We start from the raw sequence: 23,373 nt of genomic DNA, 5'->3' as shown, positions 1-23,373 counted from the left end.
GACTATCTCTAACCGACTTTTCTAGATAAGAACCATGGCATAAACCATGTTGCATAAATTACCTCTCAAAGTTAACTTTGGTGAAAGACCTGATGGTAATATGTGGGGAACCAGTGATGATGTTGGTTCGTCATGTCAGCCACATCCTGTCAGCTGCATATTTGTGCAGCTCGTAGAAAGAAGGGAGAGGCCTTTTAGCTGGAAATTAATTTCTAGATGATTTAGTACAACAGGTAAATCGAGACCACTCCTGTTTTCTTTGCATTTAAGATCCCCACAAAGTAGGACTACGATGCAAAAGTCAAGGGATGCTACTATCATGACATACCAATGATATATGCAGGAAAATGCAGGTTTTTTTTCAACTGTATGCACAGCATCACATATAAAGCTTGAAGATCTAGCAAAAGTGACTACGCCCTGTGGTAAACACTAAACCTCAAGCCTGTGCATGTGTGTATATGGTGTGTGTATTTTGTCACAAGCTTCCTTTGGGGACACATTGCAGACTAAAATCCAGCTATTTGGGGGACAGCTTATCTAATTGGGGACAACAACATTGGACAAAAGCCAATTTGTAGGTCAGTAGTTAAGGTTAGTGTATGTGTGGGGGTTAGTGGTTATTATGGTCATCCTTAAGGTAATGTCCCCAAAAGGGGTCTATGACCATGTGTGTGCTACTAACAAGAACAGAGAACCCTCATATTTTGCAGGTCTCATTTACTACAGCAAAAAAAGCCATAAGTCTGAACAAAGACAAAAAAACTTATGGTATAAGGATTGCATCGTTTGTGTTTGTGTGTGTGTGTGTGTGTGTGACTGCGTGACGATCCACAGCCAGTGACAGAAAGAGGGAGAGAAGGCAGATGCTGATTCTAAGTAGATTAGTGAAAAGGATGCTCACTATTGTTGTTTTATTATGCGCAAAGTCACAGGCACAAGAGCAGGGTTTGAGGGCGTCAGCACACTTAAAATAACTGTACTGTAACCCGCCCTTCTGTGGCTTGTGCTCTTTTTCCCATTGCATTAGCACATTCTGTAACATAAAGAGTTAAGTGTGAATGCATAAGGTGGACACAGGCATGAACACTGAGGGGAGCCAATGGCGATTGACATATGCAGAGTTAATCCTGGTATTATGGGACAGATGAATACAATCTCTATGAATAGACCATCAATCAAATCAGTGCATGTTTGTGGAAAACACACAACATTAATGTCTCAGAGTACATATAGTAACCTATATATATAACCTAATTTCCCCTGGGAATAAATAATCTATCTATCTATCTAGTAATAATTACATCCAACTCATGTAAGCAGGGCATTCAAGTTGGTCAGATTTGTTGTTTTTGATTTGGTTGTTTCCACACTACATTGCATCTGTAGACAATAAAAACATGCAGCAGGCTGTTAGTGTGGTTACAGACTCACACATGAACAACACATGCAGGTATGGTGACAGTCCTTTCTCCATTTCAGTGAGACTAATTATTCAAACATTTAAACATCAACCTCTCTTTATGTGCCACAGCCTCTGATAAAAATGTATCTATATGTGCTGTATTTAATTTACTATTATGACAAATGTAGTTATTTATATTGTGTTCAGTTAATCTCAGGTCAGAGGTGATGTGAGGTTTAGATAGAGAAAGAAAGAATGAAGCAAACTCCCATCTATTCCATCTGTCTTGTTTGAGGGTGAATCTTTAAACATCAGTGTCCATTAGATTGTTTTTAACAACAGTTGAAAATCTAAAATTATTTTGAAATAAAGTTAAACTTTACTGAGAATGACTTCAGATCACAGAGCGGTGTGACTGCAGCAATCACACGACTATATGTATTATAGCGCCATCTAGTGTCCTCTCAGCATGCAGTGATTCCAACTACAGAATTTACAGGATGGGAGCAGTATAGGAAATGCAGCTCAATGTACTTAATGAATTTACATAAAAAGAATTTAAGATATACAATGAAATTAAAATAGTTGTAGAAAACGAATTGACCCTTACACCCTGTGCTGTGGTTGATAGGATCAGTATGTCATTCAGAATGCCCACAGAGCAGCCCTGTGCCAGGCCACGGGCTGGTCTCATCCCTTGAATAGTTACTTCCTCATTTCCTAAAACGTTAGTTATCTACTTCGCCTAAATCCAGAGACGGTGGAGAAGCAGTGAAATAAGTGCTTTTGGTAAAATACATGTGTCCCCCGCTCTAATAATAGTTGTTGTACAGTCTTTGAGTTTTAATTATTTAGTGAAGGTAAGTATGCTGTCGACATACTCAGACAATATGTTCAATTAATGTTAAAACATGGGTTAGTTGCAGTGTGGGGGGAAGAAATTCAGCAGCTTCTCCAGGCTAGGTGAAGTGTCCTCCATTATTTCTCAAACTGATGAAAGAGGGAAGTGTGTTAGCCCTGAAGCAAGAACCGGTTTCAGCCCAGGAGGAAAACGGACATCTCCCCTGTGCTTCCCGACAACGGTCTGGAGGCCGAGCGGGAAAGGTTACCCCTCAGGTTGATGGGCATCAGGTGTTGGTGTGGGGGAGGTTTGAGCACAAGAGGATATTTAAGACAAAACACAGGAAGGAGGGAGAAGAGATTAAGTTGTAATTCAACTCGTGCACTGCTGCTGCTTTAAAAGTTCAGTGTGTAGAATTCAGTGAGATGAGGTGAAGTTGCATGTTCCAAACATGAAGGAAAGCCTTCTGTTGTCAGAGAAACTCAAAAAGTGTTTTTCCAGTTTGAACTTGTGGGAAAAACATGGCGCCCTCTGTAGAGAGGGAGGGAGAACGATTCACGTTCACGATTTTCCAAATAGGACCGGCCAATCGAACGTTGCTGGAAATAGGCTGCCTTCCCATTGGTTGAGATGAGGGTCCCTAGCTAGCTTGAAAATCCAGCCTCTATTTATGTTTCCTGGTAGGATTTCCTGGTTTTATTTTGTATTACTTCTCTTGGAGCATAAAACCAGAGAGCAAAGAGTTTTCCTAAAGCAGATCTCTAATATTTTGTGGTCGATGTGTTAAAAGTCCACAACATTCCAGAAAATTTCAGGTGAGTATGATCATGGGTTGTGTTGATCATCATCAGTGTGTTGTTGTGGTGCGGAAATGAAGTAACAGAAACAAATAGTGCAGCGATCGTGTGGTGAGAGGGAGCGAGAGCTTCGACTCTGAACTGAAGAATCTGCTTTCACAGCCAAGAACACTGTCCAGGGTTTCCCCCCCATAGAATGATCCCCTCTGCTCCCCCTCAGCCAAGGTCCTGAAAGAGACAAAGCAGAACTAGTATGAAGGCAGACACACACGTCCTGTGTTTTTAGTTTACTGTGTCAGACCTGCGGCTTACAGAAGGTCAGTAAACACTGAGAGAGGGAGGGAGGAAGTGAGTGTGTGTGAGCGTGTGGGAGAGAGGGGGGAGGTTAGCAGTAGACCAAACCGCTGAACAAAGAAACACACACAGAGGGGGGGTTTATGGGTGGATCCTTTGGTCGCTTGCCTTCAGCCAACCAATCAAACGGCCCTGGCGAAGGGCTTTATCTGAATATATTTCCCATCAGCCCTGTGAGCTTGTGAAAAACTCAAGACTTTATAATAAATAAACATGGTTGATAGAGCGGCTCCCAAAGGGAGTTGTGAGGGTCCGGGTGTGTGTCTGCTTCTGCCTGAGCTCAATATGAATTCCCAGAATTACAACACCATAACAAAGCAATGTGCCTCAGTCGATGGGGTTTATAACAAAGTCATAACCCGTGTACTGTGAAACTTTGGCCTCACATATATTAAAATTGGATCAAAGTAGAGAATCTCAGCATGGTCTCTCGTTGTTCTCACACTATTTATGCTGTAGAATTATTTGATTAAACTACGTCAATTAGTGCACAGCACACGCAACTGTATTTTAATCACCCACTGCTCTCCTCTTAGTGTATTTTGTTCACGATAAAGCACGTACGCCACAACGTCACATGGCGCAGTCGTCGTCGTCAAAAACGCCGCAGCCGTGAGATTTTACAAGAGAATTTTACAAAACTGTACCCTCAGAATTTTCCCCGTGAAAACGGTGGAAGAAGAGTCTAGGCTAACGGTGTTGCCCGTAAAAAAGGACTCTTCCCTGGAGGAAAAACGCTGGAAGAAGGCGCTGACATGACTGTGACCTTACTGTACACACTCAGTTTCACCCCGACACGCGACAGATAGCGTTCGGCCGGCACGAAAAAAACAACATTATCAAACGTGCACATTTTCCCTCGAGGTTCTCACGTCTCAGTATCTGTAGTCTTTGCTGTTTCAACCTGCAGAAATGAACGTTAATTGCGGAATGAGTGTTGTCTCGCTTTTTACGCGCGACAAGCCAGCCAATCGGTGAGCGATGACGATGTTGCGATCCTATTTTCATCGGCCAATCGCACGTTGCAAGAAATCGGCCGCCTTCCCATTGGCGGAGCAAAGTTAGGACACGACGATGGGGCGTCTCCCAAAATTTTGGACAATGGGCAGAGAAGAACTCAATTCTGTGGGCGCATGGATGACACACAAATTCGTGAAGCGTTCTTCATTTTTATGAATTTATGAATTTTTGAAAAAAAAAAATTGGGAAGTGCAGTACCCTGATAATCCAGCAGATGGTAGATTTGTTCCACGGGAGAAGGGAACTGCCGGGTGTCGTGCCCGGAGCGGACGCCGGGTGGCGCATGGACACGCCGAGAAAACCCTGGTGGCGCAAGATCCACCTGATGCCAAAATGGAGCCTCATTGTGTCGCAGTGACTGTGGCACCTTTCATTCCGTTTGCATTTCTCAGAGTTGTCCTCGAGGGACACAGAACTTCCACTTTGAAGTGTTTGTGTTTTTGCAAAGAAAGTACCTGATGTACCACAGCTCCAGGTGAAGTCGTCATATCTCTGCAGGTCAGCTCCCAGTGGAAGTCAGTCAGCAGCGGTTCATGTACCTGAGAAGACGTCGAGTGTCTGGAGCTCAGAGCTGCGTCCCGTCAGCCACAGCCAATGAAAGAGCAGCCTCGGGTCCCGTGTTGCCAAAAGTTTATTTGAAACAACTTTTATTGAATGCTCACAGGCGCCTGTGGTGCATTGTACCAGTGAACTACTATGATCTAATTCAATTATGTTCAACGTGTTTAAATAGGTTTTTTTTACCTTTGGGGTGGGGGATGGGCGGCACCCCAGCACCCCATATTAACAAACTGCAGGAACCCAAGGCCCTTGTTTGTAATCTAACACAGGGCCCTCGTTTTAATCTAACACAGGATTGTAGTTTCTAAGGTTTCATGGTGTAGTGGTTATCACGTCTGCTTTACACGCAGAAGGTCCTGAGTTCAATCCCCAGTGAAACCAAACTTCTGCAGAGGTCCATAGTAACTTGGCTTGAGAAACAGAGGGTGGCCAGTCCAAGTCCAGCATGGATGGAAGTTGGAGAGGTGCCAAGGTGTCCTTGAGCAAGACACCAAATCGCTCAATTGCAGGGACTCCGTGTGCTCCGTTAACACAGATGGGTTAATTACAGAGGTTAAACATCTGTAAAATTTAAACATTTATTTAGAATGGGTGAAAAAGACTTTAAACTATATTTGATTCAGTAGTGCAAGGATAACTGGACCATAGAGCCTGGTGTGCACATTTGAACCATAGAATTCAACACAAGGATCCAAGAGCCATTGAACCTTTTATTGGATGTCGATGAAAGGATGGAGGAATAGTAGAATGGATGATTTTCTGTACAACAAACAAACACAAATAATGATCTTTCCATGCCAACAATAAATAAAAATAACAAAGGTACAGAATTTGGCTTACATATTAATGCATCCACTAAGGTTAAGAAGGAATCAGTCAAGCTTTCCTCTGGCCCTTTATTAGATTAGATTACTTTATTCATCCCCAAAGGGAAATTAGGTCTTTGGATATTCACACACACATACACACCATACCCCATCTATGGGCAGCAGAGTTTTTCTTTGAGGGGCAATACAAGGTTCTGTATTTGTGGGGGAAGAGTGGGGAAGAACCTTGTTTTTCTTACTTATTCAGCAGTTCAGCTTGAAATATCCTCTTATTCATTCAGTTTCTGTTCTCATCCTATGAACACATCTGCATGATGTCTTCTCTGCTCCTGCAGGAGCTTTGTATTAAAAGATAAATCGTTTTTTATTCTAAAGTGTGTGAGAAGTAAATATAAACAGTGAACTCTCATCTGCAGTAGTTTGGTAAACACAGGTCCTGAGTGCACAGCCTGGATCAGAGAGTTCGTGTTTAAAATCCATTGTTTAATTTGGACTAAACACAGTGGACTCGATGTTTTGATGGAAACAGATCCGTGTCGCTCTGCCCCTTTAACCCTTCAACCCCGCTCCGCTCCTCGTCTCTCTCTCTCTCCCCCATCTATCCGCTTTGTGTTCACCGTCGCTCCTCCGATCATGGCTGCTCACTCCACCGAAGAACCGTTCCCCTTCCACGGGCTGCTCCCCAAGAAAGAAACCGGCGCCGCGTCTTACCTCACCAGGTTCCCTGAGCACGATGGCCGAGGGGTGCTCCTCGCGATCCTCGACACCGGCGTGGACCCCGGGGCCCCCGGCATGCAGGTAAATCCGACCGGCTCTCTCACGCTAGTCCGTTAGCTTCTAGCTAGCAATGCTAAAGGCCCCACTCATTCACTCAATTCATACACAGCTATGTAGCTTGTTAGCATCGAGTTACGCACACGACAACTGTAGCGATAAGCCTCATAGCATTCATGACAACTATGCCAATAAAAAATAATCGATAAAATATATTTCCTCCTGTTGCCACCTGACATTAAAAGGTCAGAATAGTTTACTAACAGCGGCTGGTTACTTGGCACTCATGCTAGCGTGTTAGCCTAGCAGCTACAATCTGCACCAGTCTGCTTCAGCTTTCTCAGTAAACACAAGTTGTCCTGTCAGGTGGTTGAATCTGATCTATTTGTTGGGACCAGGCTTATAAAAGTTTAATTAAATAACCAATGGTCAGTCAGTGGTCGGTTAATGGGGCGTTCGTAGCCGCACGTTAACTGCCAAGTCACACTGGAGCCCTGGTAGTTAGCCTCACAGAGCTAACTTTGTTGATAGGAAACTGCTGGTTTTCATACAATTATGTTCGTGCAGTGAGGTTAGCTGGCTCATTATAAATAGACCAAGGTCCGCCATTTATTTTCAGACATACGTTGTCTTTCTGTAATCCTGGTTTAAAAAGGAAAGAGACTGAATGTGATGCCCTCCGGTGTGTAAACAAATATCCTCCCTCCAGGATGGTTTGTTTGCAGCTTAGCTTCAAGATCAGATTCAGTTGGCAGGTTGTGATTTTCTGTTGTTGTATTTATGCTGTGTCAGTGTGTGGATATGTTCTCTACACCTTCCGATGTCTCTAAATGATTATTGTTCCTTTAGGTCACAACAGAGGGGAAGCCAAAGATCATTGATATCATCGACACGACAGGCAGCGGTGACGTGAACATGACCACAGTGGCAGAACCTAAAGACGGGACAATCGCAGGCCTTTCTGGCAGAACGCTTAAGGTCAGTAGACATCACTTGGTATCAGGATTAATTCAAAAAGATAAAAGAGTTAAAGCCACTGTCCTGTATGTTAAGTCATTTTGTAGTAATGTGTAATAAACTCTTTAAACCTTATTAGATCATTTGACTCAAACTTGATATATTTTCTTCATATCTGTTTCACACTGAGTCTTTTTCTGTCTTCCAGATCCCTCCTGCTTGGGTCAATCCATCTGGGAAGTATCGCATTGGAGTTAAAAATGGCTATGAATTCTTCCCTAAGGCTCTTAAAGAAAGAATACAGGTAGGAAGACAGGGACATTATTTCTGTACCAGCTCTGCCATGGCTTTAACTTTTGAACTCTATGGTTGTGCATTATAATAGCTATAAAACTTGTATGAATTAAATAAGATTTTCAATGACTATTTTTCAAGTGGCACCCATTACACCTAATTATATGAACTTTGTAATGAATGAACAAACAAATACCATAATACTGTCATGAAAGAGTGGAAAAACTGGACTAATTTGACAACCACAGTTTTTGCTGATGCAGCTGTTGTATAATTTCTTTACATATATTCACAAGTGACTAGTAAACAGAACTGTACATTATCCAATCTGTAAAACAATTAGAATAAACCTAAGGTTTGTCGGCTTCTGTCAATATTGTTAAGGCACTTTTACTTTTGTTTACTAGAAAGAGCGAAAGGAGAAGATATGGGACCCACCACACAGAGCGGCGCTTGCTGAGGCCTCCCGAAAGACAGAAGAGTTTGACCTTTCTCACCCAACACCCTCACAGGTTAGACCTGCGAAGCTGAGCTTGTGATTTTTCTTTAACCTTTGCATGCTAGTCATAGCAATGTGATGTTTCCTTTTCAGATTTGTCTCTGTCAATTTCACATTTATCCCTCAACCCTGCTTTTCTTTCCAGATGGAGAAGTTGCAGAAAGAAGAGCTGCAGAGTCAGTCAGAGCTGCTGGCATCTCTAGAAAAGAAGTACAGCGATCCTGGTCCTGTATATGACTGTGTGCTTTGGCATGATGGAGTCACATGGAGGTACCCATACTACATCTATTCCCTCATAATCCATGATTCTGTCATCTCTTTCTACTTTTGTTACCACTTTTTTTTATGTTTTTATTTAATTTATCTATACATTTTTTTAGGGCTGTTGTGGACACTTCAGAATGTGGAGAGCTGTCCCAGTGCACTGTGCTGTGCTCCTACAGAGAGACTCAAGAATACGCCACATTAGGAAATGCTGAGATGCTTAACTACTCTGTTAATATTTATGATGAGGGAAATACACTCTGCATTGTCACCAGTGGAGGTAAGCCAATCCCAGCACAAGATGAATATTTGTTTTTCAGTTGCTCCAAAAAGAGTTAACACGAAAGATGTTCAGCACCATTGTGTTTTCTCCATTCTAACTTGCCTATGTGATTTTAAAGGGGCTCATGGGACACACGTGGCAAGCATCGCAGCAGGTTACTTCCCAGAGGAACCAGAGCGCAATGGTGTGGCCCCCGGTGCCCAAATCCTGGCTTTGAAGATTGGAGACACCCGCCTTAGCACCATGGAAACAGGAACAGGACTCATCCGTGCCGTATGTTGCACAGACTCTGGATATTAAAGTTTAGCTTCAATTGTTTTTAAGCTTTTAACCTTTTTCTTTATCTTATGTCTATTTCACATAAAGATGATTGAAGTAATCAACTACAAGTGTGACCTGGTAAACTACAGCTATGGAGAAGCAACTCATTGGCCCAATTCAGGGTAAATACTGCTTTGTAGTAGCATTGGGGTGTTTCATTGTGTGGGTTATTTTGTGTTTCACATTTATGGTCACTTATTGAATTTTTTTTCATTTTAGGAGGATTTGTGAGGTGATCACTGAGGCTGTCCAGAAGCACAATGTGATATTTGTCTCAAGTGCAGGAAACAACGGCCCTTGTCTCTCTACTGTCGGCTGCCCAGGGGGAACCACTAGCAGTGTCATAGGTACACACACACTTAAAACACATGCATTGAAAAGGTATATCTTAGTTGAATTGGAAAGACATCCAAATTACATTGTATTTCTTTAGCCTTTAAGTCAAGTTAACACTACAGCCTTTGACATTCCAATTTGAAATTGTATGCACTCTGAACTGTTGGAGTGGGAGTTGGCGTGTGGGTACAAATGCAGAATGGCCCATGCAGTATAGAGACAGCTTCACAAATTGGGCCAATTGTGGTTTCAAAGAGGTTTTCAAAATTAAATTTCTCCACAGGAGTTGGAGCGTATGTGACTCCAGATATGATGGTGGCAGAATATTCTCTAAGGGAGAAACTACCACCTAACCAGTACACTTGGTCGTCCAGGGGCCCCAGTACAGACGGGGCCCTGGGGGTCAGCATCAGTGCCCCAGGTGGTGCCATTGCATCTGTACCCAACTGGACTCTTCGTGGTACCCAGCTGATGAACGGGACGTCCATGTCATCACCTAATGCCTGTGGAGGCATTGCATTAATCCTCTCAGGTGTGTTCTTGGACTAATATTAGATGTGAGAATATATTCCAAGTATGCATGAATGGAAATCTAATGCTAGTTTGGGATTTGTGTGTGATAAAGGGCTGAAGCAGAATGGGATCCAGCCCTCTGTACCTGCGGTGAGGAGAGCGCTGGAAAATACAGCTCTGAAGGTTGATGACATTGAGGTTTTTGCACAGGGCCATGGAATAATCCAGGTAATTTGACTTAAGTTGATTTTGTAGTTTCTTTTTCTGTCTCTTATGTTAATTTGTTTTTACTGTAAGTGCTGTAAATGTTATTTCTTTCAGTAATTTCCTCTTTTTATTCCTCTCAGGTGGACAAGGCATTAGACTACCTCACTCAACACGCCTCTTTACCCACGAGCCACCTTGGCTTCTCAGTAAGCGTGGGAACACAGAGAGGCATCTACCTCAGGGACCCAGGCCAAGTTCTTGCACCTTCAGATCATGGAGTAGGAATTGAACCCATCTTCCCAGAGAACACAGGTGCTGTACCTACTCAGGAGCACAACCACTGTGTTTTATTTGAGTGTTTTCTCTTTTTTAAAACACAATCTGTCTTTCTCTAATATCCTTCACAGAAAACTCTGAGCGAATCTCCTTGCAGTTGCACCTGGCGCTCACATGTGCTGCCCCTTGGGTCCAGTGTCCCTCGCATCTAGAGCTGATGAACCAGTGTCGTCACGTCAATGTCCGCATCGATCCTGTCGGACTGAGAGAGGGAGTGCACTACACAGAGGTAGGGACAGGACAGAGAGGAGGAGGAAAAGATGGCGCTGTCTCAGCTGAGTCTGTATTAATGTTAATCTAATCACTTTGAATGTGTTTGTTAAGGTGTGTGGCTACGATACAGCAGCACCGAGCTGTGGCCCACTGTTCAGAGTTCCCATCACGGTTATTATCCCGGCCAAGTGAGTTTTTCTGTTAATTCTGCTTTTTTTAACGAATAGAGGTTTGCATCAGTGTGTTTGTGTGACTGACAGATCTGTGTGTCTTTCTTCAGAGTGACAGATAATCGTAATCAGGAGGTGTGTTTCACAGACGTCCACTTCAGACCAGGTCAGATCAGACGCCACTTCATCACCGTTCCTCAGGGAGCCTCCTGGGCAGGTCAGTGTTCTGCACTTATAAATCTCTTCAATTCCAGTGTACATGAATGAATTTATTATATTATTGTGGAGGTGAAGGGGCTGGGAGAGCTGTTAGCTGATTGATCCTCATGCTTGAAAAGGCAGCAGCAGAGCTGCCTCAGAGGAACACACACTGGGGAAGAGACTGGGCAAAGCTAAAGGTCCAGCAGAAAGTGCTGGACCCTTTAAGTTAAGGTTACATGTATAATTTGTGACTTGTGTAAAAGTTTAAATAAAAAGATGTTGCTGAGCCCCAAATGGTGTGAATGGTTCGTCTCTGGCTGTCGTGGTGGGAACCCCGTGGCATGGTCTACCGCCACAACTATCAAGAATTATTTTTATTCACAACTGTCAATTAGTGACAAAAATGCAACACAAATGTGAATAAATGTATACTCCTGTTACAATGGTCTTAAAGTGTAATTTAAGTCTAATTTAATTTAGTGAGCCCTGCAGAAACCCTGTATCACCAGTAGTATCATTTAAGTCTCATAGGGTTTCCCAACTCACCAAATGTTGAATTTGAGTCTGTTTCGATTCATAAGTTAGTGATACATTTCACTCTGGTTTTGGTTACACCTGAGAAAGTGACTTTTGTTTCTGTTTTTATTTGATTGAACATAAAGATTTATTTTACACATTTCAAAATAAAACCAATGGTATCAGTGCGACATTTTAATTTTGAATTGTTCCATGTCCCCCCCCCCCCCCCCCCCTTGTTGTTCTGTTACTCTCCTCTCTGTCCTGCAGAGATTACACTGACCTCTCATTCAGGAGATGTGTCATCAAAGTTTGTTCTCCATGCTGTGCACCTGGTCAAACAGAAAGCGTACAGAGCTAATGAATTCTACAAGTTCTCTTCACTATTGGAAAGAGGCTCGTTAACAGAGGCTTTTCCTGTGTTGGTACGTATATTTTATTTATAATAAGCATTTATTTGACTGTGACTTTGCATGAAAGTCATTAACTAAACATACCAGAGTCAGATATATTTAAAAAGGCCAATGCAAGTAACTCCATTTCTTAGATGCATGCATATAAAAATATAAAATAAATTCCTGTTTGTTTTTGTCCCCTCTCCAGTCAGGTCGGATAGTAGAGTTCTGCATTGCTCGCTGGTGGGCAAGCCTGGGTGACGTCACAGTAGACTACAGCATCTCCTTCCATGGACTCAGCACATCTCCCTCACCCTTGCACATAGTAAGAATACAGACACAGCACAAAATAAGTTGCAGTGTTAGTTTTTTTGCGCTTTTTTTAACTCTTGTGTGTCTCTTCCCAGCATGCCTCAGAGGGAGTGACGAATTTTGATGTGTCGTCACCTCTGAGGTACGAGGAGGTTTCGCCCGCTATTACCCTCAAGTCCTGGGTTCAGCCTCTCAGGTAACACACATTCTCGCGCGCACACGTGCATATATATATTACTGTGTGATAACAGTGCTGTTAATCGTGTGTTCCCTGTTTTCGCTTTGGTTTTAGACCTTTAAGTTCAAAGATAAAAGCTTTGGGAATGAGGGATGTTCTACCCAATAACAGACAACTCTACGAGATAGTCCTCACCTACAGTTTTCACCAGGTACTGCCAGCACAACACAAGAGAAACAGAGTGGTTTTTAAGTTTTTTAAAATTTTTATGTGTGTATAATCTTATTTTGTTCTGTCCTCAGCCTAAGAGTGGAGAGATTACCCCCAGCTGCCCCATGCTGTGCGAGCTGCTGTATGAGTCTGAGTTTGACAGTCAGCTCTGGATGCTGTTTGATCAGAACAAGAGACTACTGGGCTCAGGAGACGCCTATCCACACCAGGTACGCTCAGACACAGGAAGTGATTTCAAGATCACATGTTTTTTTCTTCGCAAGATGTTCACACTTATCACTAGTTCTTTTTTCATGAGATAGGATTTGGTGTGAGAACAAAGATTTCTCTTCTATGTATACCAGTTACCAGGTTTTGAATCGGTATGACAACAAAAGACTAGACAAGGAAACTAAATGCTTGTTCCTCAGACATGTGGACACGAACATGCTTTTGTTCACACTGTAATGGTTTTTTTTTTATGTGAGGACATTTTCAACTAGTGCTAGAAATGATGATGGTGACCGCCTGAGATCGAGAAGAAGTGCGTGTTATCATATTTGCCTGACTCACATAAAAAGTTCAAAAAGATCATATATACTGTGATGTCTTGAGAGGTTGGGATCTTTCCCTCTTGTAGCTTTTGAGGTGTGGGTGCAGGAAATGAAGACAGACCGCTTTGCTTTCCAACTCAAATCCACTGTATTCAGTCTTCTTTTAACAGGTTTAACTTAATTCTGGCAGTCAGCAGATAAACAAAAAAAAACACTTATTTGAATCAAAAAAACTCTCACTCTCAGTCTTCATTGTCAACTAACAAAAGAACTCCCTTCTCTTCTACCTCAGACAGTCTCTTCTTTATCTGCTCTATTCACTTCACTCTCTCCCACCCCCCCTCCCTGGGGCAATCAGCAAAATATCATTCAGCTGGGCTTGTAGTTCTTTATTGGAGGCCATGATGGGTTGTAGTCCTTGGTGCAGCCACCGGGAGAGAATGTATGTCCCCTCTATGACACACCCTCTCATGACATCACAATACGGTGCAAGAAACAAGTGACCAGTTTACTTTTCTTGAATACTCACAGCCTTTCTCTCTCTGACCTGCTGCATTTATACACAGGTTTATAGTAACCATGTATCTTCAGGGCATCTAAACTAAAGGGGCTCTCTAATCTGAGTAATCACACTGGTTATGGATAAGACGGAGAAGAATAAGTTCTTTGTGTGAACTTAATAAACTGAACTGTATCGTCTCTCTTCTGTCCGTCACAGTATTCCCTGAAGCTGGAAAAAGGGGACTACACCGTGCGACTGCAAGTTCGCCACGAGCAGTCCAGTGAGCTCGAGCGACTTAAGGACCTACCATTTGTGGTGTCTCACCGTCTGTCCACCACCCTCAGTCTAGATGTGTACGAGACGCATCGAGCCGCCCTCATGGCCAAGAAGAAGGCCAACTCTGTCACCCTGTGCCCCGGTGCCACTCAGCCTTTCTACGTCACAGCCTTGCCAGATGACAAGTGAGTCAAACTGGTCAGACTGCTATAGTTCAACTTTATAAAATGAGAACATGAAAGAATCACCTGATGGGTGTGACTGGTGCCTGGTCACAGCACTGTAATTACAAATAGTTCTATTTTCTCCCATGAAATGTGACATGAGACTGAGGAGGAAACAGCTGTGGCTGGAGATCCAGTCATTCTCTTATAATCTACAGGAAACAGATTGAGTTATAAGTAAATGAGAAGCATGAAGAGAATGGTCTAATTTATCAAATTTAACTTAGGGATGTATTCAGTGACTGCTCAGGCTGGTGAAGAGTGTTGTTTACTCCCACTTAATATTTCTATTGAGTCTCTTAAACTGCAAATATCCCAGTGTAGCAGAATAAAAAAAAGAATTGATAAAATATTCTCTACATTAATATCATTGAATGTGATATATCAGTCTTTATTCTTTCTATCTTTGTCTTCCCCCTTTTACTTCTTCCTCTCTCAGGATCCCTAAAGGGACGAGTCCAGGTTGCTATCTCTCAGGCTCCCTTGTTGTCCCCAAGAGCGAGTATGGCAAGAAAGCAGTGAGTGACTCAGTTCTTTGTTCATCTCTATATTTCAGAGCAGTGGTCAAGTCCTGATCCTCAGGACCCCAAAGTCACCAGTGCAGTTTTTTCCACTTTCACATGTAGTCGAGTGAATGGAGAACAAACCCTCAGAGTGAAGGGCTCAGTCGGTTATCAGGGTCAATTTGACAATCCTGGTCAGGGATGTAATGTCTGAAATTGAGTCATTTAATACGTGAAGTAGCTGTGGTTCTGATGATCAGGGTCAAAGACCAGTGCTTTTTGCTTTTTACTTTTTTCAAATTCTGTCAGACGCACTGTTTCTCCCATGACTTTCATACCTCAGCTGATCAGTCTGGTCTCTTGCCTCTTAAACTGGTTTCCATCCTTTTGGTTAATGCATGTCCTTTACTGACTCAGTTGCCTTTGTCCATTGTTCTAGAAAAACAGTCTAATGCTTATTTCAGATTGTAACACGATGGATCTGGTTGTTTATTGAATTTGTGAATGACTGACTTACACTGGTGGAAACTAATCTTTTTATAGTGAGAGTCAGCTGCTTGTGGACCATGCTATCAATATTTCACCTAACCCGAAACTGGGAAAAATATAAGGTTTTGCCAAAAGGAGGGATTAGCCTGGTTTTAGCTTTTATACTGTTTGTCTTTGTTATTAAATAAATATAAAAAAATGGCACAAATGAAAATGACATTTTTGACAACAACTTGAGCAGTTTATGCTATTTAACATTAGACCAACATTGTGTGTTTGTCAAAAACCACAAATTTGTTGGATATAAATTCTCTAAAGTTTGACAACCAAAACATTTACTTGTGTGTACACATCAATTGTGCATGTCTTATGTCCAGGGTCTTTCCTTAATATCTTACTGGTTTGCTCGAGCTCACCTTTATGTCTTCATGGAGCTGTTTCATACACATCTGAACATTTTCCATCTGTATTAAATTTGTGGTTAAACTCACTGTACTAAGTGACTCCAATGCAAAGGACTGTAAACGTAATCGTCCATTTATAAACAATATTTTTAAAACATTTTTAACATTGTTTCACATTGCATTGCTGGAGAACTGTTTAAGTACTCCACACACACACACGCACACTATTTAAAAACAGTATTTGTCGGTCTAATTTAGTGAGATAGAAACCTGAGAGTCACGCCCCTGTTTTCTGCATCACATGTTTTATAGCAAGTCTAACAGGTAGGTGACAGACAGACTCGCTGAATGAGGATGACAGATCAAATGAAGACAGAGAGCGAATCCTTTTTGGTGTGTTTGTGTTTTCTCTTCCTCACTGTGTGTTATTTTGACCACCAGGGGCAGGCCTCTGCAAAACGACAAGGAAAGTTTAAAAAGGTACTGGATGAGCTAGAAACACTGTACAACAGAGCTTCCACTGCTCTCCTACCATTTGGGAAATGGCCTATTCCTCACTTTAAGTTGGGATTTGTTACATCTGCATTAATCATGTCAAAGCTTGTCAATATTGCTGTATAGAAGTTTGCAACAGTCTAGTCATAGCTGGCAGTTGTTAAGAAGACGTTAATGTTTTCTGGTGGTCAGTGAAATTATTAATATATCAGTAATTGATACTTTAAACTTTTATAACTGGGTGTTAAAAAGCTTTTTTCTTGAATGAAATTAAAGAGAGAGAACCAGAGGGAGTTGGTTTGTAGGAAGAGGATGAGAATCTGCTGATTGAGAGTAGAAAAAGAGAATTTGTTGAAAGTGTCAGATGTTGGTTTTTGATTAAACAAATTCTTTTGTGTTCATACAGGACATCGTACCAGTCATTTACCATCTAATTCCTGCTCCCAACAAAACAAAGAATGGAGGGAAGGAGAAGGACAAGGAGGCCGACAAAGAGAAAGATGTGAAGGATGAATTTGCAGAAGCCATGCGGGACTTGAAGATTCAGTGGATGACAAAGTGTGTACAGTTTCTCTACTGCTTACTTTATCTTGAAACACTTTCAGACAATGAACTCTGCAAAGTGTCTGAACAATGATTGACTGAGTCAGAGGCTGGAGGTGTACAAGTTGACATGATGTATACATTTCATTGAGGACAACACTTCGACATTGCAGTCGGCACGTAGCACCAAAGCCTGTTTAATCTTGTTGCCTTCCCAAGTTGACATCTTCGTTAACGTATAACTCCTCTTTTTTTATCCTGAGATATTTGTATTCTTTCAGTTTTGCGTCCACCACATGTTAGAAACTTCAGCACGCTCACGATTCGCTTGCTGTGACTTTTCCAAGCATTGTCCTGTGGTTTTTTCATATGTGCTCACTCATTTCTACACATTTTGCTGTGGGAGCGGCAGGAAAACTTCCGGAAAATGTCCGTAGCAACTGACCCGGACATTTATGTTCTCACATACAACCCCCCTGGAAAATTTCAGGAAGATGTCCGGACTTCAGTGCATGTCTGATACAAGCTTTATTTAGTTCTCGCTCATCCATGTGTCCTGTGCCCTCTTTGCTTTTCAGGTTGGACTCCTGTTCTACCTATGAAGAACTGATGGAAAACTACCCAGATTACCTTCCAATGCATGTGCAAAGACTGCACCAGCTGGACTCAGAGAAGGTAACAGAGCAAACAAGTTAGAGAAAAGGGGAAATGGAGGAAACTCATTCAGTCAGGATTACTGATTGATATTGAACCAGATGTTGGAGTTTTATAATCTCTGCTCACAGTCATTTCTCCTGTTTGTGTTAAGGAGCGTGTCAAACGTCTCAGGGAGGTGGTGGCAGCTGCCGACATCGTCATCTCCCACATTGACCAGACAGCCCTGGCTGTTTACCTCACCATGAAGACAGACCCTCGGCCCGATGCCGTGTCTATCAAGACGTATGTCAAACTGAAGAATCCTAATAAGAGTAGAAATATGAGTCCTGCATCAATGCAAACTAAACCAGTATTAAAGAGCCAAACAGCACAAGAACTACACAAAATAACTGTGATACAGTATAACAATACTTCAATATTTACAATTACTTTCCTTATAATGATCAAGTATTTCACATTAACTCTACCAGGTAATTGCCCCATCCTAGTGTGACCTGTAGCTTATTGTGGCTAATGTTAGCAAATGTACTGATATTTGTTACTTTTAAGCATTTAACTCCATCAAGTAATTTTCATTTGTGACATTTCATAGCCTGACTTCAAATATATGGTATTTGCTATTTTAAATGTTGGCTCAATTCTTTTTGCCTAAAACTTTTTTATTATTATGTATTATTACCTCCGCCACAGAACACCGGTGAACCCTGAGTAGATCATCCAAATGTCAAGGTCTTTGTTTGAACACCTGCATTTCAGTGACATGGAGAAGCAGAAGTCGTCTCTGCTGGACGCTCTGTGTAGAAAGGGCTGCGCGCTGGCTGACCAGATCCTGCTGCCCCCCGCGCTGCAGGAAGGTGCCGGTGCCCTCACCACGGAACAAACAACAGCAGCAGCAACAGCAGTAGTAGAGGAGGAGGGTGGGGTGCAGGTGGCAAGCAGTTCTGATGACGCCGTGCAGAACGTGGCTAAAGCTCTGACAGATACGTTTTGGGAGGTGCAGAAGTGGGCAGAGCTAACTGACTCCAAGGTGAGTAAAGGGTTCTTAAAAACACAAGTAAATAACTTGGCACAAACACAATTACATTGAACTGTTTAAAATACTTCTTGTTTGACTATATTATCCACGTGGTTAAGGTTAAGTCTGACAATATTCTCTATTTTTCTCATTGTCAACAAATTCCATGAAAAGACAAAAATGTGTTAGTACATCTCTCAATGTTTCTTCCTTCCTAATTCTAATGCAGCACTTAGCTGGAATCCGATGCTTAATACTTAAAACACACATCTTTATAAAATGGTCCACAAATATATTATCTGGACTTTACCCACAAATCATATATGAAAACGGCTTTAGACTCTTTTTACTTGTTGTTTCATTGACCATCAGTGTAGTAATAGTATTTAAGAGTGTTTACAGCAGCAGGATGATGTAGTGAATGTGGGACTGAATAAAAATCAACTACAGTGCCCAGTTTCATAGAAATAAAGGAACAAGTTTTTTGTCTTTTCATGGTAGTTGTTGTGAATTACAAAATAAAGTATAACACCTGAGTTATCATCATTTAATACCATCTAATAATGTGTAATAAACCTCGCCACTTTTATACTAATTCAGTTAAGTAATATATTTTGTCTTTTGCCTTTTCCACTGCTCAGGTGTTGATGTTTTCATATAAACATGCTCTTGTGAACAAGATGTACAGCCGGGCCTTAAAATACGCCTCAAAGATGGTGGAGGAGAAGCCCAGCAAAGAGAACATGAAGAACTGCATCCAGGTATCACACACGCCTGCTGTCTGTCCCAATCCTGAAATATTTGCAAGATATTTTGATTCCTCAGAGTAAAATTTAAAAAAACATAGCTCTGATTGAATAATTTTCTAAGCTGAATGGTTTGTTTATTTCCTGTTTCTCATTCTCCAGCTAATGCGACATCTACGATGGACACACTGCGCGACCTACAGTGAGAACTGGCTTCCTGTCATGTACCCAACTGACTACACGCCTTTCTAGGCACACAGACACACATCCACACCCACACATGCATGCGCACCACGGCCATTCACGGTCCATTACATGGTTAGTTCGATATTGTGTCCCTCAGGGTCACATGGTCTATGCATCTGACCAACCAGCTGCCTCCTGAGAATTTCCTTATTTTAAATTGAGATGTAGGTAAACACCAAAATGAAGGACAACGGTCTGATACACTCCACATCATGAGACAGTGGAGTCATGTGCTGAACATCACAGCTCTGTCGACCACGTAGAGATAATGCCTCTTGTTTGAATATCAACAGAGAAAACTTTTGCTAGGCTTTGTGTTACTGTAGCTCAGTGTTATCTTAGCCGGATGTTCTCTTTTATTTTGCTGTTATCTACATGTGGAGGCTTTCAATACACCCACACTCCCCCTCAGCTGTTGGGGCTCCATATCAATAACCTCATTCTCTCATGTAAATACTGTGGAAGGGCCAGTGTGGACTCCAGGGATTCGTCCCAACTCTTCAAAAAACTTTAGTCACTTTCATAAAAACAACAGAATGATGCGTCAGTGGGAAGTCGGGAGGACTCGCTGCTGCACATGTCGGGACATTTGAGGGCACGCAGTCTGCCCGAGCCTGGAATCAAAAGGAAGAAAGAACTTAATGTTGTCTCTTTGTTTTTGATGGTTCCTGGATGGCCGGGTTTATACAGTTAACGTTGAATCTTGTCTGTCTTAAGACTTGGTTACAGTCTCAACACACAACAGTGCTGAGGTGCCTTTCTACACGTACCTTACCTTCTCTGATGGGACAAAAGAGCAAGTGCAAGGGTTTTGACCACTGACAGCTGCAGAATCAGCCATGCAGTCAGCACTCAGCCACTTGCCGTCATTTCTCCCATCAGCCTTTGGTGTCAATATGGTTTTACGCTTGTATCAGCAGTGTGATGTGTCCAGGCACCGTATGCAGGTTGTTGGTGACATGTCAGGAACTTACATGCTGTCTTGGCTTCTACCTCTAGAGGTGTTGTTCACCCACTTCACACTGCGGTTACCCGAACGCCACATTTGACAACCATCACACAGACCTCACTAACACAAGCGATGCAGTTGGAGGAAGCAGTAGGATGATCACATCAGATTTCATTGTAAAATGCTCATGTAGTAGTCCAGTTTTTTTCTCTGCTGCATTTAAAATGTTGCATTTGTACACAATGTCATAAAATGTACAGACACACGTAACATAAAAATATTAAGATGCAATAGGTATATAATACAAATATTATTCTAATCGATGTATTTTGCATATATGCATGTCTTCTAGGATGTACGGAAAAATAGTTTTATTTGGCAGATTTTTAGTCAGAAACCAGATTTTGACAATATCCACTTTCTTAGTGTGTGTTTGTGAATGATTTTATGTGAACCTGTGAGCATATTTTGTGTACATGAACAGAAACGACAGCCATTTAGAGGGGGGGTTAATCTGAGGTCTATTTTATTTTTTCTTCAATCACGTAATTTACTTTGAAGGACCAAGCCAGTGGCTTTGTATGTTCTGATCTGATTTATTATGAATCACATCACAGTGAGCCATTGTGCTTATTTGGTTATTGATGATTTTTATGATTTTTTTTGGAGTTAATCTTTCAGATAATCTGGTTTATATTCATTTCTTTCCATCATGAACATTGAGTCTGAATTCATTCACATTTCTCCGTCATCTTTTTACAATGAGCGATGGCGTCCAACATTAAATTGCAACCCTTTTCGTTGTTTCATCAAGCAACTAATTGTCTGAGCTCCTCTCACTGGTTCGTGCACCAATCAGATTTTAGCAATATGTGAATCAGCTGACAGTTCTGGTGAAAGAGATTAGATGATCTTTTCGACTTGAATTAGTCCTTGTTGTGAATATAAGAGTTTCAGTTTGTCGTGGGGTAGATTACGCAAAATGAGTGCGCCGCCAGTTTTCCATTGCTTTCGTGTGACATTATTGGACTCACCATGCACAGTTTTTTTTAAATGTTTAAGTTAATACAGGCGAATCAGAGTTTTCTATGGGTTAGGCACCTACATTACCCACAATGCTGACAGCTCGGTCAGTGATTGAGATGTGTAATGCTAGTAGCATGCGTACTGTATGTTGCCTGGAGCTTCTAACCTCAAGTGGACACGAGGAACAAGTTGCAGAGCTCGATTATTTTAATAAGCTCAATGTTTTTCCCTCATATTTTTCTCATTTTCAACTTCATCGTTTTCAGACATTTCAGTTTCCTCTGAAGCTTCATCTTACTTGTGTCATAGCGGCTACTACCCGAGAACCGAGAACAGACTTTAAAGGTTCAGTGTGTAGAATTTAGTGACATCTAGAGGTAAAGCTGCATGTTGCAGCTGAATACTCCTCATCTCACCCTCCCCTTCCCAACATGAAAGAGAACCTGTGGTGAACTTCAGTTGTCATGAAAACTTATATATCAGGTTTGAGTTTGGACGACAGTAAAAAAAATAGCGGCCCCCCCCTCAATGTAAATATAAAGTTTTTAGATAATAAGAGTCCATTCTATGGTAAAGAAAACAACAATTCATAAAATTTAGCCGAAACACACCAGTGAAAACATTACTAGGATTATTTTATATTCAATTATTGCCAAAAATCCCTTTCACCTAAATCTTACACACTGCATCTTTGATGTGGGAATGAGCGGAGTTCCCCTTTGAGCAAGTGTGAAACCCACTAAGTATCTTCAATGTCATATGGAAATGAATGGATGGAATAACTGCAAACAATTCATGCATTTGAAAATGGTCAACATTAATGTCAAGTGAACGTGAATTTTAGCTGAGGGGCTAAAACATGTAAAATCCCTGCTATGGTCCTTTTGAATTTTTTACGTAACCAACAAGGACTCGTGGCTCTTGCTAAAAATGCTAAAGATATGAACTAACACGTTCAGTTGTTTCTTGTTTATATTTGTGATTGTTGACCCCTTTTTCACTGTGATTTCCTGCCACACGCTGTAGTATAGTTAATCCAAAGAAGGATTTTCCCATGTAAATTATGAAGGCTAAAAAATTTTTGCAGTTAAACTAAAGATGGTAAATTGGACATTTTAACATTTTGAAGAAGGAAATAAGGATACACAGTAATGTTTTAACTTCGTGGGGTCGTCTGCGTGATGTTTTCTGTCCTCTCACAAGTGGAAGGTACAAGCTTAAGAATGTAAAAGCAGCTGCTTTCAATCTGAGGCCTTTAGTCCTCATGGGAATAATCAGTCTTTTCTGGGATGACAAATACATGCGCAGCAAATCAGTGGTCATGACTCAAGTTGACCCAGGGGTAGCAACACTTTGCGTTTCTGTTTTTAGCTGTGTCTTGTTTTCACTTTCTGCAGCAGCCTCAGCACAGGCCTCTCTGAGTGCACATGGACTTTACAGGAGCTATGTGGTTTTGCTTTTTAAAAAAAATGTGTGTCGATCATTTTCTTTCTGTTCTATCCTGCATCTGCATTGTTTTTTTTCACCTTTTCTTCCTCCTGTGTTTGGGTTTTGGTTCAGACAGACGTCATGTTCAGGGCTCAGCAGTCGACAGTACGCGGTGCCAATGACAGTCTCTCAGAGAACGGCCTTAACTTTCACCACAGGACTGAACCGTCCAGTTCTGGCACCAGACAGTCGTCTCATATCTGTTGTTCCACACTCTGCTGGTGTTAGGAACAATTTATAACTTCTGGATGTCGAGTGTTTATATTTATAGTCATGAAATATAGTAAATGCCAATGTTTTACTGAATGTTGATGAGATGAGGTTGAATGCTGTCAGTATTATTTTATACCCATTCTTCCTCCATGACATGTGGGAAAGACCTGAGCTACTGTTGCAACATTTTGTGCTCACATGGAATTCAAGTCACAAACAAGGAAAATGACACTGAATAAAAATGATTTGGAAGAATCAG

General features: G+C 41.6%; 1 protein-coding gene and 1 non-coding gene across 3 annotated transcripts; both read left to right on the top strand.

The window, feature by feature from the left end:
• The first annotated feature begins 5,286 nt into the window (after positions 1–5,286).
• On the top strand, positions 5,287–5,359 carry trnav-uac (transfer RNA valine (anticodon UAC)). The gene has a single exon. It is a non-coding gene; the product is annotated as a tRNA-Val (tRNA).
• Positions 5,360–6,080: 721 nt separating this feature from the next.
• On the top strand, positions 6,081–23,372 carry tpp2 (tripeptidyl peptidase 2). 2 transcript variants are annotated; one of them, XM_020080024.2, is made up of 29 exons: positions 6,081–6,603; positions 7,429–7,557; positions 7,745–7,840; positions 8,238–8,342; positions 8,475–8,599; positions 8,710–8,873; positions 8,995–9,149; positions 9,243–9,319; positions 9,417–9,544; positions 9,817–10,065; positions 10,159–10,274; positions 10,394–10,565; positions 10,661–10,818; positions 10,914–10,990; positions 11,083–11,189; positions 11,960–12,114; positions 12,293–12,409; positions 12,492–12,592; positions 12,689–12,785; positions 12,877–13,014; positions 14,057–14,301; positions 14,780–14,858; positions 16,178–16,216; positions 16,638–16,789; positions 17,353–17,449; positions 17,583–17,713; positions 18,188–18,458; positions 19,088–19,207; positions 19,355–23,372. In XM_020080024.2, the coding sequence occupies exons 1-29, from the start codon at positions 6,325–6,327 to the stop codon at positions 19,442–19,444; spliced, it is 3,969 nt and encodes a 1,322-aa protein (XP_019935583.2). In that variant the 5' UTR covers positions 6,081–6,324; the 3' UTR covers positions 19,445–23,372. The 2 variants fall into 2 exon arrangements, with proteins under 2 accessions (XP_019935583.2, XP_019935584.2); XM_020080025.2 differs by lacking the exon at positions 16,178–16,216 and having other exon boundaries at positions 6,322–6,603.
• Position 23,373: the final 1 nt, after the last annotated feature.

The sequence above is a fragment of the Paralichthys olivaceus genome, chromosome 1, assembly GCF_024713975.1.
Source record: "Paralichthys olivaceus isolate ysfri-2021 chromosome 1, ASM2471397v2, whole genome shotgun sequence".
NCBI lineage: Eukaryota > Metazoa > Chordata > Actinopteri > Pleuronectiformes > Paralichthyidae > Paralichthys > Paralichthys olivaceus.
Note: the sequence above shows the minus strand (reverse complement) of the source record. Positions and strands in the feature narration are given on the sequence as shown.